At 33.2% G+C, this 15,070-nt stretch overlaps 1 protein-coding gene across 1 annotated transcript; it reads left to right on the forward strand.

Moving 5' to 3' along the window:
- Window positions 1-501: 501 nt before the first annotated feature.
- On the forward strand, window positions 502-14,952 carry LOC140432467 (methylglutaconyl-CoA hydratase, mitochondrial). Its single transcript, XM_072520377.1, has 3 exons — window positions 502-898; window positions 9,669-9,803; window positions 14,417-14,952. Exons 1-3 carry the CDS (start codon window positions 640-642, stop codon window positions 14,881-14,883), a joined length of 861 nt encoding a protein of 286 aa, XP_072376478.1. The 5' UTR covers window positions 502-639; the 3' UTR covers window positions 14,884-14,952.
- The last annotated feature ends 118 nt before the right edge of the window (window positions 14,953-15,070 follow it).

Consider the following 15,070-nt stretch of genomic DNA (forward strand, 5'->3'; position numbering starts at 1 on the left):
CGATTATACTGATACTACATTTCCAAACAGATGTATTTAACTAATAGAACTTTCCGATGACCTTCAAGATCGCCTGTACTGTGCTGTGCCATTTAAACGAAATCGTTTATAATGAAAAACCTGTAGATGTAGACTATTTAAAACTAAAATTAGACAAACTCAGGTACTCAGATTACCCCAGAGATGATACATGCGGCATTTACATGTGAACTGCCGAGACGGTTCGACGCTTGGGTTGAAGCAGAAGGGAGTCATTTTGAACACCTCCTTAAAATGATTTCATATTTTGAACTTACGAATTTAGAATAATTATTTTCATTAATACCCTTCTTGTGCGACACAATTGAATTTGGTATAAAAAACTTTCATCCACCAGGTAAAAAACCTATTTAATTTGTTCATTGTGAGGCAAAACGCCTGTGACGACGCAACATAAATTACAGCCGAAATCAATCTTATCACATACATGTTATTACAGCCACGTCCAGTGTCCACGTTCAACACGTTCCAAATAACATAAACAATGCCACCTCTTCTGTTTACTATCAACTGTACTGTATCAACTTAAAATCAGTAGAAAAATACTTTTAATTTAGAGCAGCAATTATCTATTATAACAACTAGATTAGTGCAATAAAAATGAATCGAAAAGTGATTAGCCTATTTTTGCAAATGCAAACAAGACAGTATTCCCAAAAATCGAAAGACATTGTAGTCAAACATTTAACTTCGGAACAAAATGGAATTACTACAATAGGATTTAACCGACCTCATCGTAAAAATGCTTTGGGAGGCGAATTTGTTGCTGATTTCCATAAGGCTTTGGATCAAATAGCAGCGGATAATGTTACAAGGGTTGTTGTTTTACATAGTTTGGTTCCCAAAGTGTTTTGTGCAGGTAATTTTTTATTACATATTTTTATAATACACCTAATTATACATGCTGATATTATATAATTTATATGTAAATAAACGGGCAATACGCATTTTAGTGCACTCTAACCTAACCAAGCTCTTATATGACATTTAACATACTCTTAAATGGTGTCAGAGTTGCCAAGTCTCCAGTTTTTTCATACTCTCACATAATATTAATGCATATAAAAATTAATAGTTTTTAGTTAAATTAAAGATAATAATCAAATGCATATACAATAAAATTGATTAAAATCATATAAAAAATTAATAGTATTAATTAAATTACCGTATATAATAGAAATGCATTGAAATTATATAAAAATTAATAGATTTTAGTTAAAGATAATAATCAAATGCATATACAATAAAATTGATTAAAATGATATAAAAAATTAATAGTATTAATTAAATTACCGTATATAATAGAAATGCATTGAAATTATATAAAAATTTATAGATTTTAGTTAAAGATAATAATGAATTTGATTTGGAAAGTGCTAATTTACAATATTTAACTGCATTTAAAGCAACAGAAAATATTTGTTTTATACTTATTTAAAACTTGTAGCTTCTCATAATACAAATTATAATTTCGTAAAAGTGACTTTATATTTGTAACATTCATTTACATATTTTACTAAAATAAATACGGCAACACTGTGACGCGGTGCCTTGAGGAAAATATATTTGGTTAGGCTAGAGTGCACTAAAATGCGTACAAACTAACATCATAGAATAAACGACAAGAAACTAAGTATTAGGAAAGAATAATTTACTTTTTTTGTTATTTTTGTAAGCAAAGCACTATTACCTAACCTATAACGTATATACTATATAAAAAACTTTGTGCTTGGTTGGCTTTTTATTTTTTATAACTTCAGGTACTTGTCACAACATACAATTTAAACTTGTAGGTTTATTAAAATTGGTACCTTGTCTTTGAAGTAAATTCAAAATCTGCTAAAAAATTATATTATTTAAACATAATATTTAATAATAAACCTTTCTTATAATTATATAAGAAACGTAACATATTATGGTAAACTCCTAATAGTTAAAATCAGGTAGCGCAGCGCTAAATCCATGGTGTATATTATAAGAACAATTACTAAAATACGTTAGGAGTTGTGGAAACGGTTCACAAACAATTGAAGAAGTGCAGCTTACTAAATTTGTGAAATAAAATTAAAATTTGGCGTTGCTGATCTAATAAAATTTTTTGGTAAGTAATATTTTACTGGTAACATACGTTAAGCTAAGTGTTTCTTTTGTTTTGTATAAAATGACGACACTTTCTTTGTCAAATACTATACTTTGTTTTAGGTTAGAATGGTCAAAACAAAAGTAACAGAATTAAATTTACTGTCTTGTCTATTTGCCTATGATGGACCCCTTTGTCGTTACCTATGACGGACTAGGGGTCCATCATAGGAAAAAGGAAATAAGTTGCTACTTAACGATTAACATAATACATTTTACAGGGATGGATCCTCATAAAAGGCAATAGTGGAATGAGAGTAATATGCAGCAAGATTTCAAAAGCATACAAGAAAAAACTATGGGGCTTAAGCTGGCAGCAAAAACATTTAACATTCCAAAAACGACTTTGAAAAGGCGCTTTAATAAGCAGCAAGGAAGTACCAAAGGTAATTTGGGAGGACGAAGACCAATATTTTCTACTGCTATTGAAAAGGAAATTGCTGACCATATTATCAGCATGGAAGCTCGTTTTTTTGGCCTGACCAGTAAAGATTTACGAAAACTTGTATACGAAGTAGCAGAAATAAACTATATTAGCCACAGTTTTAATAAGGAAACCAAGATGACAGGCTGGAAATGGATCAGAGGCTTTTTAAAGCGAAATCCTCGATTATCATTAACTCCAGGAAATACTTCGTTGGCAAGAGCTCAAGCTTTTAATAAACCAAATATATGTGCCTATTTTACAGCATTAGCACACATATTAGACGAGTTTCAATTTCCACCGGAAAACATTTATAACATGGACGAGTCCGGTTTGACAACTGTACAAAAGAGATCGCAGAAGATTTATGCTAGTAAAGGTCTCAAACAAGTTGGTGCTTTAAGTAGTGCAGAACGCGGTCTACATATTACGGTTGTATGTGCAATGAATGCAATTGGAACATACGTTCCTCCTGCTTTGATTTTTCCTCGACAGAGGAAGAAAGACGAACTTATGATCGATGTACCTACTGGAAGTGTAGCCTTCGCTCAAGAAAAAGGATGGATGACTTCCGACATTTTCTGTCTCTGGCTGCAACATTTTTTTTTCAAAGGCTTCTAAAACCAACCAAGTTTTGTTGTTACCCGATGGTCATGGTAGTCATAAAAGTTTTGAAGCTCTCCAGTTTGCAAAAGAAAACGGTATTACCTATTATGTTTTGTTTCCTGCTCACTGCTCTCATCACGTTCAACCCTTGGACGTAGGATTTTTTAGACCACTTCAAACTTACTACGGCCAAGAAATTCAATTATGGCTGCGACAGAATCCAGGTAAAACAGTTGCCCAATTTAAAGTAGCCAGTATCTTTAATAAAGCATATTTAAAAAGTGCTCTTCCATCAAATGCAATAAATGCATTTAAAAAGACAGGAATAGAACCGTTCAATCCAGATGTCTTCGAGCATTGGCAATTTTTGCCGTCTATAACAACAGATAGGGAAAATTATGAACAAAACCCACTACTTGGTTTTGGAATTGGTGTCACAATAAATGTGCAGATGTAAATCCTGGACGTAAACAATTTGTGTGTGAATTGTGCATGTAACTTTTTTCTTAAAAATACCTATTTGTAATATTATTTATCGTTTAGAATATCTTTTGGTTTAATAAAATAATTTAGTATTTAGTTATTTTATACAAAATGCAACGGGTCCATCATGGGCGTATCAAAGGGTTCATCATGAGCGCATATATGCTCATGATGGACCCTTAACAGGATTTTAGTAAACTATGAATAACTTTTGTCATCTTAATTTTTATCAAAATTTGAAACATTTGCATATTATACAAATAACAAGACTTATGGGGTCATATTGAAAGCCTGCTAAGTAAATAATTAAAATTATTAGGGAGCTATTTCCTTAAGGGGTCCATCATAGGCACATTTCCCGTACATACATAATTTAAGCACGGAAATTTAATACCGAATATTGAAAGAGTACAAATTATAACCCACGAAATGCGTATTCTATTCTGATACATTGACTTAAGATGTAGTCTGTACCTGTGTATCAACGAGGTCATAGAAAACACCATTTAACTAACTGATAGAAGAAGTTACGATAGTAGCTGTATCTCAATGTTTAACTTGGGTATTTTTATTTGACAATAACGTTATAAAAAAATATGGAGGAAAATTTAAAAAATAATTTATTTCCTTAGTAAGGATGTGTAAACAAACATTTATCGAGAAAAATAAAAAAATAAACTGGTCATTAAAAAAATTGAAAGACCCAAAGTTGAGCTTCTGCGGGTCATTTTTTTTCTTGTATTAATAAAGTAAGCAATCTGGCGATACAGGCTTGTTCCTACTTCACGATTTCTTGATAATAAAAAACTGCAGGTAATTCTTGTTTGTTCTTCTTCAGAGTGCCAATACAAGTCAAGCTTCTTTGTTTCAATCGAAGTAAACCAATTATCAAAAGTCACCGATTTATTTCACCGGTTGTGCAAGTCGCAAGTCACATTACGGCCTGTGTTGGTTTACTGAATCTCTTTTCATTATCTCCTACTCCATTTCTATCCGATATGCTGTCTACGTAGATATATTTATTGTAGTTTATTTTATTTTATTTGGTTTTATTTTATTAAGAAACACGCTTAGATTTTCAATTACTACTCCACGTAATGTGTGCTCGCGCGGTCTGTCGTTTCAGTTCATTGCGTTTCAGTCGTTTTTATTTTTTCATCGATCAATACATTTTGTCCGTAGCCCGCAATAAGAAAGCATTCAAATATTGTGCAAAATGAAGTTCAATTACTTCAGTACCAAACTAAACTCTATTTGAGACCCAACTTTTCCTAGTCTTTTTGCGGCATTCTTTCCTCGATGCTAACCATTTAAAGTTTGCTGCGTCAATCTTCTTTGTGTCTTCATGTACACAGGCAGCGATATAATTAGTTTTGGAAAAGCATTTATATTAGAGTATACTCTCCATCTTAGCCTACCGATTTTCATGAAGGATATTACGAGCCCAGACGCCTATGAATTGGACCAAAACCAATATGCAAAACAATTTTATTTTTTTGAACTTTATAAATTAAAGGGATACAATTACGCTTATTTGATACTGAGTGGCTTTGCTAATTAATTAACAAGATCTAATATTTTTATCAACTACAATAATTATAAAATAAACAAAAATAAAAAGTAATGTCTGACGCAAATTATCAATAGTAATACCACTAGCGATTCAATTTTCGCGATAAGTCTGTCGATTTACTTCTAAACGAAACTGAGTTGCTTGAAAACACCACGAGTCCGTAGGACGAGTGGTGTTTTCTTTAAGAAACTCAGTTGAGTTTAGAAATAAAAGACAGACTTATAAGCTAAATTAAATCATGTGTGGTATTTTATTAGACTAGTTCTTGAACAATCGCATGTTGAAGGCCCAGTCTTTTAGAATGAATGCTAGTCTTTCGTTGTTATTTTCTGCATCTAATTTGTAGTTGCGATCCACACAGAACATCATAAATTGTCTCCATATATAAGATTTAGATTTTCTTGTGTTACTCGGGATATTTTCTTCAATGTTTTGGTTTATAACTTCGTTTGAAGTACCACCGAAACGACTCATTTTGACGTATACAGCTACTTCTTCTTCTTCTTCTTTTGTTTCTATGGCTTTCACATCTGGCTCTAAACCAACTCGAGGCCACTTACTTGTGCCTGTGCCAAATAATTTTGTAGGAAAAAAAATTCATTAATAGTTAATTAATAGGTTATGTTAGTAAACACTACAAAAAGTATTGAGCATTGTCGATTACAAATTTAATTTATTAATTGAAAGGAATTTTATCAAAATGCTGACTGATTCTTCAGTAAGTTTATTTAATATAGAATATATAGTAATTGGTGAATTATAATTCATATAAATGAATTTTGTGTATAGGTCAAAACTCGGAATGATCCTTATCGGGCATTCAAAAAATATATGATTTAGGTTCTCTATTAGGCCACACTCACAGTAAGGGTTGTCCACCAAATTCAGTTTGAACGGATGTTGACTTGTTAAACAATAATTTATACATAAATAACGTATACAGCTACAATAATTTTTTTGGCAAACGTCAAACTTTGCTTTGCGATCGGTATAGTCGCACAAATAGTGATAAATATCTATTTATCCAATAAAATCTCTTATATATTTTTTCTGGAAATTATATTATCAAGTGTACGTTGAAGAAATAATTTATACAGTTAGTTGAGTGATTTAATTTAGTTTGCGTTAAAATGGTTCGGGGAAAGTATTTATTAACGATTTATGAAATTCCATTTTTGGCCAATAACAAAGAACTTTCTGGAAATAAAATTGCTCAAAATTTAAGTATTTTTCAAAGAAACTGTGAGAAATGTAACTTCACAGTTTTAAAACACAGTTAATGTTTCAAAATGGCAAGGTTCAAAGGACACTTGTTTGAGGAGAATGAAAAAATGGGATCTGGATTCTACCAGACACTTATCTCATCTTAAATATTCAAACTTATCATCTCAGTTGAGGAAAGTAAAAATCACTTCTTACAAAGGAACAAAAAAGGGACCGATTTTTATATCAAAAGATCACCGAAACTGAGTTTAATGTCAATGGGATTCAGTTATTTGGAGTGATAAAACTAAGTTTGATGTCTGTGTCGGCGATACACGAAGTAGAGTTATTCGAATGCCAGGGGAAGAATATCACAAATATTGCCTCAAAACAATGGTTAAGTTTCCTTTATCTGTGATGGTCTGAGACTGTATATACTCTCAAGGATTTGAAAATCATCTGTTAATTGCTTAGGGTAAACTGCTCTATACTGGAACGTTTTTTTTTTAGGTGTATAGCACTTTGAATAAGCGTTTGTAAATTATAGTAGGGTACTTAGAGTACCTATGTATTGGTACGGATTTAAGGAAGAAAACTAATAGCAATTTCAAGCAATCCTTTATTTATAATCAATGTTATTCAACAAGTCCCACTATGGAACACTCGTCCCACTATGAACCGCTATATGGTCCATTGTGGGAATCATAGTGTTATTTTTAATAAAAAAATACTTTTACTCTATTTTAAATTGGAAAACAGTCACAGGAAACATAAACTGTCGAGAAGCTGTAGCTGTACTTCCACTAATGGCAGGAGAGGACAGCTTTAGTAAAATAATTGCTACTCCTAAGGTATCTGTATCGGGTTTGTCGCAGAAAACAAATATGCCGGCCACAATTCTCTTCATGAATGAGATATATTCATTTCCACTTATCTTAATAATCTGACCGACATAATGTTAACAGTTTTTTTTGTCATGTATCTGTTATAGAGTCCTGATTTTGAATAGACAAATCTTGATTTTCTGATGTGAAGCTTTCTAAATCGCTAGTTGCAAATCTCTTCACTAACATCACTGTTCGAACTAATGTCGGCATTAAAAACTTCACCTTTAAATTTCTAAGCCTTCTGCTTTTTCTCTTCTGAAAGTGTTTTTTTAGCCAATCTTCCTTTATGCTGTTTCTCTATGACATCTTTTATGGGGTGTCTGTTATTATTGCTTCTTTCTGCTTTTCCTAAGGTTTTGCCTAGGAGCAGTTTTGGTATGTGGCCTAAGTTGCTGAGAGAATATTATATTGGATGGGCCATTAATTGGGCTAACATGTCGTGGTTCTTCTATATCCTGATTATGTTCTACATCCTGGACATCTTCCACATCCTGAACACCTTCGTTAGCCTTATTTTCGTTACCATTTTCATTTTCTTCGGGCCTATCAGTAACATAAGATGACATAAAATCACTCTCTGAAAAAATTTGGGAATTCAGAATGCTTTAAGATAGGCGGTACCAACAACACTACAAACATCATAAATGCTTATAGGCATAGCAGAATGATTTAGCTTCTAGTCATCAACTCCTCGGTTATAATAGTTTTTAAATGGAAAGAAGCAGCTTGTCAATAAAATAATCACATTATCTTTACACAGGTTCAGCACACGAAAATTGTAACGGCTCTCATAGTTGTCAAGAATTAATAGAACTGAGAATTCTTAACTGCTAAGAATTCTCAGTGTTTGATAAAGTGCTCTATATATTTCAAAAAATTGTCTCGTGTCATCCAACCAGAGGGAGACACTGCACTAGAGGAGCCCCAGTAAGCATGAAAGGCTTCAATATTTCCTCTGGAATACAACGAATGGAGGCACAAAAATCCAATATATATATATATATATATATATATATATATATATATATATATATATATATATATATATATATATATATATATATATATATATATATAAGAAATATAGGATATTAGTGACTGTCGATATAAAAAATAACCACAAATTTATTAGGGCTGTAGTCAGAAGATTGGTCGAGATGTTAGAGAAACACTCTTTTGACTTTTTGTCGAGCTTTCGGAATGGTTTTATTCCTTTTTCAAGACAAGATTATTTAAAATAAACTTTGACACTCAACATTAATAACACAAATATAAAATATAATAATGGACAATACATTCTAAAAATTTTGGTCAGGATAGTAAAACTTAGTTTATTTCATGACATATTTTGACAGTAGGTATGTTTTAACTCTGATACATAGAGAACAGAAAGAAAAAACAATAAAGAACAGAAAGAAAAAACATTGTTTGTTTTAAATAATATCAATGACTATGTCATGAAAAATGAATAAAACCATTCCGAAAGCTCGACAAAAAGTCAAAAGAATGTTTCTCTAACATCTCGGCCAACCTTCTGATAAAATATCCAGGACAGTGAAATTCCCATTATGGACAATATATAAAGTACAAAAGCATTTTACAAGAAGTTCGTTACAAGATTGTTCGCACAATTCCCGAAGTAAAAGGGTAAAGTTCAGGAAATTTGGAATAACTTTCAAGCAGATTACCGCCAAACTTTAGTGAGCACTATGCCAAAGAGAACTGATCCGATTTGGAGTCACCAAATATAAGGGCGACTCCACATAGTGGTAATGCTAACTAAATTTTTGGTCCAATTAATTTGCGCTAGTACTCTTTCTTTTTGTTTATTTTATAGTTATTGTAGTTGATGAAAGTATTAGATATTTTTGACTTTTGACTATTGACAAAATTACATCGTATCAAATAAGCAGATAGTGGTAGTAGTAGATAGTGAAACATTCAACCATATCTTGCATGACTGCAAAGTATTAGATCGAAGGCGGCAAACAATCTTTCGAGACTACCAAGTGACTCCAAAAACATATTAGACCTGTACGAGCTGGTAGATGGTTCTAGAATCCTGGAATCCTATCATGAATACATGGAAGATGTACAATAAGCCTACTGAAGTACGACCAGTTTACAACAGTTTTCCATGGAAAAAACTCTAATTTTTATGGAAACACGTAGGATGACAAATGGTTAAGTGTAAATTAAAAAACAGATTTTGTTTCATGGTATATTCCTTATGTAATTTAAAATAATTAAATGAGATTTCAAATAATTCGACTGTGTTACTTTTATTAATGTGTACATATTTACCTTCATTTAGGTGCTGACTTAAAAGAAAGGATCGAAATGAGTTCAAATGAAGTTTATCAATTTGGTCTGAAGTTAAGAAGCATGGCATATAAAATAATCAATTTTCCAGTACCAGTTATAACGGCCATCGATGGAGCTGCGATTGGTATGTAACTAAATACTAATTAATTTTTTCCATATTTTTTAAAAACTAGTGTAATATTTTATGTTTAAAATTTAATGGTTTAAGAGGATTAAAAGTGTATTTAGTTCAGGGAAGTGATGTAATATTTTCTTCTTCTCTCTATCTGTATTTCGGTTTTACAGATTCTTCATCCCTTTTAGATTTAGATTTTACACTTTTAGGTTAAAATTTGTATTTTTCTTGTCAGCATGTTGCTTGATTCATAAAGTGACTAAAAATTACACCGAAGTGTATGTGCTAGTTCGCTGAGCCATAGGGTCGACAGTAGCCCATGTTCTTTATCTTCAGTCAGGAGAGACACTACTTGTCTCTGGCACTTCGTCGTGAAACCTTTGTATGAAACTCTGTTCATTCATTAGAACTCCAAAAGTCCTGTGCTTTTGATAGGAACCGGTAACTTTGTTATAAGGAGATTAATGATTTTGTAATGATAATGACCTCATAATGATTAATGACCTTATGTCACTAAGCATTTCTCATTCACAAATGACATATTCTCTTAGTCTATGTTGTAGAGGTGTTTCCTCAGTTGGCAATGTTGTTTATAATTTTCTTTTTATGTGTTTATGCCTCCATTTATCGTTATGACTTTATTTCCTAGCCACTTTTGAAATTCATCTCTAATGACATATTTTGTGTTACCGAAGAATGATTCTGGGTCTTCAAAGATTTCACTAGAATTTTTTTTCAGCGAGTGTTCATCATGGTCCGGAACGCATGTTAGAACTTTAATATTCATTGCCAGTTTATTCAAGAAAAACAAAGTTTTTTACCAGTTTTGAATTTTTGGGTGGCTTCTTCAAAAAAATATATATGAAAAAAGTATGGACCCACAACAGGTATGAGAAATCATGTGGAAACCCGAGAAGCTCTGTTCAGTTTCACTGTACTCATGCAAAAAGATCAACAAAAAGATGCTTATTTATGGTTTGTGAATTATTAAAAGGATTTTGAAAAAATCAAACACAAAAACGTATAAAATGCTTGCAAACCAAAAACCTGGATTCAAATTCGTCATCATAATACGTGAACAATGAAAGAATGGTTAATACCATCCGGTACGCCGATAACACCGTGCTCATTTCTGGGAGTGACCAACAACTACAAACTTTGTTGAATAGAGGTGTGTAAGAGGTTAAACAATCCGGTCTGAACATAAATGCAAATATAACGAAAACCATTGTAATTTCGAAGAAGATTGCATTATAAATATAGGTACATATTAGTAAACAAGTCAGATGTAGAATAGAACGGACTAGAAACATCTTCTCAAACAAAAAAAAATATGGACAGAATTAGACCTTCAAAAACAAGAACGGTGCAAAATAAAGAAACGTTTGCAGAAGTAATTGGCAATATACATCAAGTAGATGACACCTAATCAAGCAATCACACCTAGTCAACCCAAAATTCGACATCAAGCTATTAAAAGATCAACACACAGAACATAGTATAAAGCGGTATATACAGAACAATTTGAATACCGTTATTCAATCGGATGTAATGGACCAGGAGCTAGAAAAGTTACATACAGTTTCAAAAGACATACGAGAGAAATTTCTCAAACCACCAAAAATAAAGAAGAAATCGTGGATGACAAATGAAATTCTAGATATGATGGAAGAGAGGCGAAAGTTCAAAGATCAAGACGTCATTATACAAAGGACTCGATAAAAAGATCAAAAAAGCTATTAGAATAGCAAAGGATACACATCTAAGAAAACAGTGTGCGAAATTACAGCAATTGCATCATAAACACGATTCATTTAATACGCACAAAAAAGTTAAAGAAGCCGCAGACTTATACAAACCTAGAAGAGTTGGGTGTTTGGCAGATAACCAAGGCAAACCACTGTTAACTGTGGAAGAAAAACTAGACACTTAGAAGAATTATGTGGAAGTAACTTTTGCAGATGAAAGGCAGAATACCATTGAAGACACTGAGTGCCAAACAGGACCCCCGATTGCCATTGAAGAAGTCACGTCAGCTATTAAAAGAACTAAAGATGGTAAAGCGATAGGGCCTGATGAGTTTTGTGCAGAATTCCTAAAACTTATGGATGAACAGGGAATAAAATGGATAACAATTGTATTCAACAACATATACGTAACTGGAAAAATACCACAAAGCTGGTTAAAGTCGACCTTCGTGACCATACCAAAAAAAGTAAATGCCAAGACATGCGAAGACTAAAGAACAATTAGCCTAAGGAGCCATTTACTTAAAACGTTCTTGAAAGTGATACACGGCAGAATATATAAAAAATGCGAAGAACAAGTATCATGGACGCAGTTTGGATTCCGCGATTCCTTAGGCACCCGAGAGGCTCTATTCGCTGTCCAAGTGCTTATGCAAAGATGCAGGGATGTTAACTGTGATGTGTATACTTGTTTTATCGACTACAAAAAGGCATTTGATAGAGTAAAGCATGATAAACTTATAAACATCTTGAAAGAAGTGGGGTTAGATGATAGGGACTTAAGAATCATCTATAATTTATATTACAACCAAACAGCCAATATTAAAGTGGATGACCAATTGACAGAGGCAGTCTCCATAGATAGAGGAGTGAGGCAAGGATGCATTCTGTCCCCGGTGTTATTTAATATATACTCTGAATATATCTTCGAACAAGCGCTAGGCGAACTACAAGAAGGCGTATTAGTCAACGGAATACGTCTAAACAACATTAGATATGTCGACGACGCAGTAGTTTTTGCAGATAGTCTGGACGGTTTGCAAAGAATAATGTCGCGTATATCAGATATAAGTAGAGAACACGGACTTGATCTTAATACGAAGAAAACAAAGTATGTGGTAGTCAGTAAGCGCGAAATATTAAATACACAGCGTTTGGTTAACCAACATCCAATTGACAGAGTGGATAGCTACACATACCTTGGTACCAACATTAACAGCCAATGGGATCACTCCAGTGAAATAAAACAACGCATAGGAAAAGCGAGATCGGCGTTCATAATGATAAGTCTCATAAGTCTCTTTTCAGAAGTCACGATTTACCACTTGCTACCAAAATCTCTCTCATTAGATGCTATGTATTTTCTACGTTATTATACGGAGTAGAGGCCTGGACACTTTCCGAAGCTTCTTTAAGAAAACTCGAAGCATTCGAGATGTGGTGTTACAGACGTATTTTAAGAATTTCATGGGTGGATCGTGTGACTAATGTTCAGGTCCTACATAGAATAGGCAAGGAATGCGAGATTATTAACACCATCAAAGAGCGCAAACTAGAATATCTTGGCCATGTTATGAGGAATGAACAGAGATACGGCTTGTTGCAACTCATTCTTCAGGGCAAGGTATTTGGAAAGAGAGGACCAGGGAGAAGAATATCTTGGCTTCAAAACCTGAGAAAGTGGTTTAATACATCGACAACCGGACTATTCAGAATAGCAGCAAGCAAAGTTAGGATAGCCATGTTGATCGCCAACATCCGGAACGGATAAGCATCGTAAGAAGAAGAAGAAGACACCTAAAGAAGAAGTGGATTCTTTACCCCTAATAGCTAAGCCCTGTTGGCGGTAAAAATATTTTTGTCGCATATATCCCTCCTTAACAATTTCATCGGTGCAGACAATTAGTGCAAGTACTTCAGCCTGGAAAACTGTTAGGGTATAACTTGATTCGTGCTCTGTGTAACGCGTGAACTGCGCAGTACCAATGCGACGACCGGTCGCGCTAACAACGTTTGTCGTCGGGATTAATTGACGGCAATGTTGTTCGTATAATTTACTATGGTAATGCCATTTTCCGGTTGGGGCGCTGCTAACGCGACGACATTAGCGCTCTTATAATAGGGTCCTTAGAGGATTGTCCTAAACTGTAGTATTAACTAAATTTGACCCATTACTTGAATTATATTTTATCTCCTTAGAGATACAGATTATTTTTTCTCTAGGTGGTGAACAGAGAGACCAGTGCTAACCTCTAGCGATGCGAAGTCCTGTACTTTTCAGGGCTCTTGTGATATACAAGAGTGCCTGTCTTTATAGGATTGTGAGATGTGAATTGGCTATAAGTACAAAATATAGATACTATATGAAAGAAGAAGAAGACAATATAAAATTTGAAAAGTCTGCACTGCCGATTTTCTTTTATATAATTCTGGACATATGGTATTCAGTTATGCGGCACCGCTAGCAATTATATATTGCTAGCGCTATAGTAAATACCCCATGGTATGTTACTTCTTCCTCTATAGAAAAAAATCTGAAAGTATATTCGGTAAAAGAAGTTATAACAAGTTACAGAGTCAAATATGGTGAACGGATAAAAGTACATCTCAATGCACTCGCGAAGCGACTATAATGAAGTGCATAGGCTAAAACGATTTAAACCAAATGATCTAACAGATTTAATGTTTAAGCAAAACCAACTGTATTCTAAATTATACCTGAATTATGTGATATGTAATTTTGATTGTGTTTTATTATTTTATTGCTTTTAACTTTAACTTTATAGTCGTTAAATAAAGAAAATGAACTCTCAAATTCAAAAATTTATAAAGGACAGAGTGGAGTTATAATATTTTATCAAAATTTTGTTTTAGGTGGCGGTCTCGAAATTGCATTATCCTCCGACATTAGAGTAGCTACAAGTACAGCGAAGATGGGTCTTGTAGAAACAAGTTTAGCGATTATGCCCGGTGCAGCCGGAACTCAAACCCTTCCAAGACTGATAAACCCTTCTTTGGCAAAAGAACTTATATTTACAGCAGCAATTTTCGACGGCACAGAAGCAAAAGAATATGGTATTGTCAACCATGTGGTGGAGCAAAACGAAAGTAACGATGCTGCTTTCCAAAAAGCATTGAGCATAGCCGAAAAAATCTTGCCTAATGGCCCGGTTGGAGTTAAAATGGCTAAAAAGGCAATTAACAAAGGATTGGAGGTTGATTTAGCTACAGGTTTGTCTATTGAAGAAGCGTGTTACTGCCAATTACTACCTACGAAGGATAGGATAGAAGCATTGGTAGCTTTTAAGGAAAAGAGAAGACCTAACTATATAGGATGTTAAATGTTTTACTAAATGCTATATTTTTCACGAATTTACATTTTTGAATAAATTTATTTTTATATTTTTAAATTTATTATAAAAATGTCTGATAACTCCAACCCGTAAATTTGTACATGGTGATCAATAGCATTAAGATATCGGTATCTACGCTGATGTGAATATACTGTAAAAAGACAATAACACTAAT

The sequence above is a fragment of the Diabrotica undecimpunctata genome, chromosome 1 (assembly GCF_040954645.1).
Source record: "Diabrotica undecimpunctata isolate CICGRU chromosome 1, icDiaUnde3, whole genome shotgun sequence".
NCBI classification, from domain to species: Eukaryota; Metazoa; Arthropoda; class Insecta; order Coleoptera; family Chrysomelidae; genus Diabrotica; species Diabrotica undecimpunctata.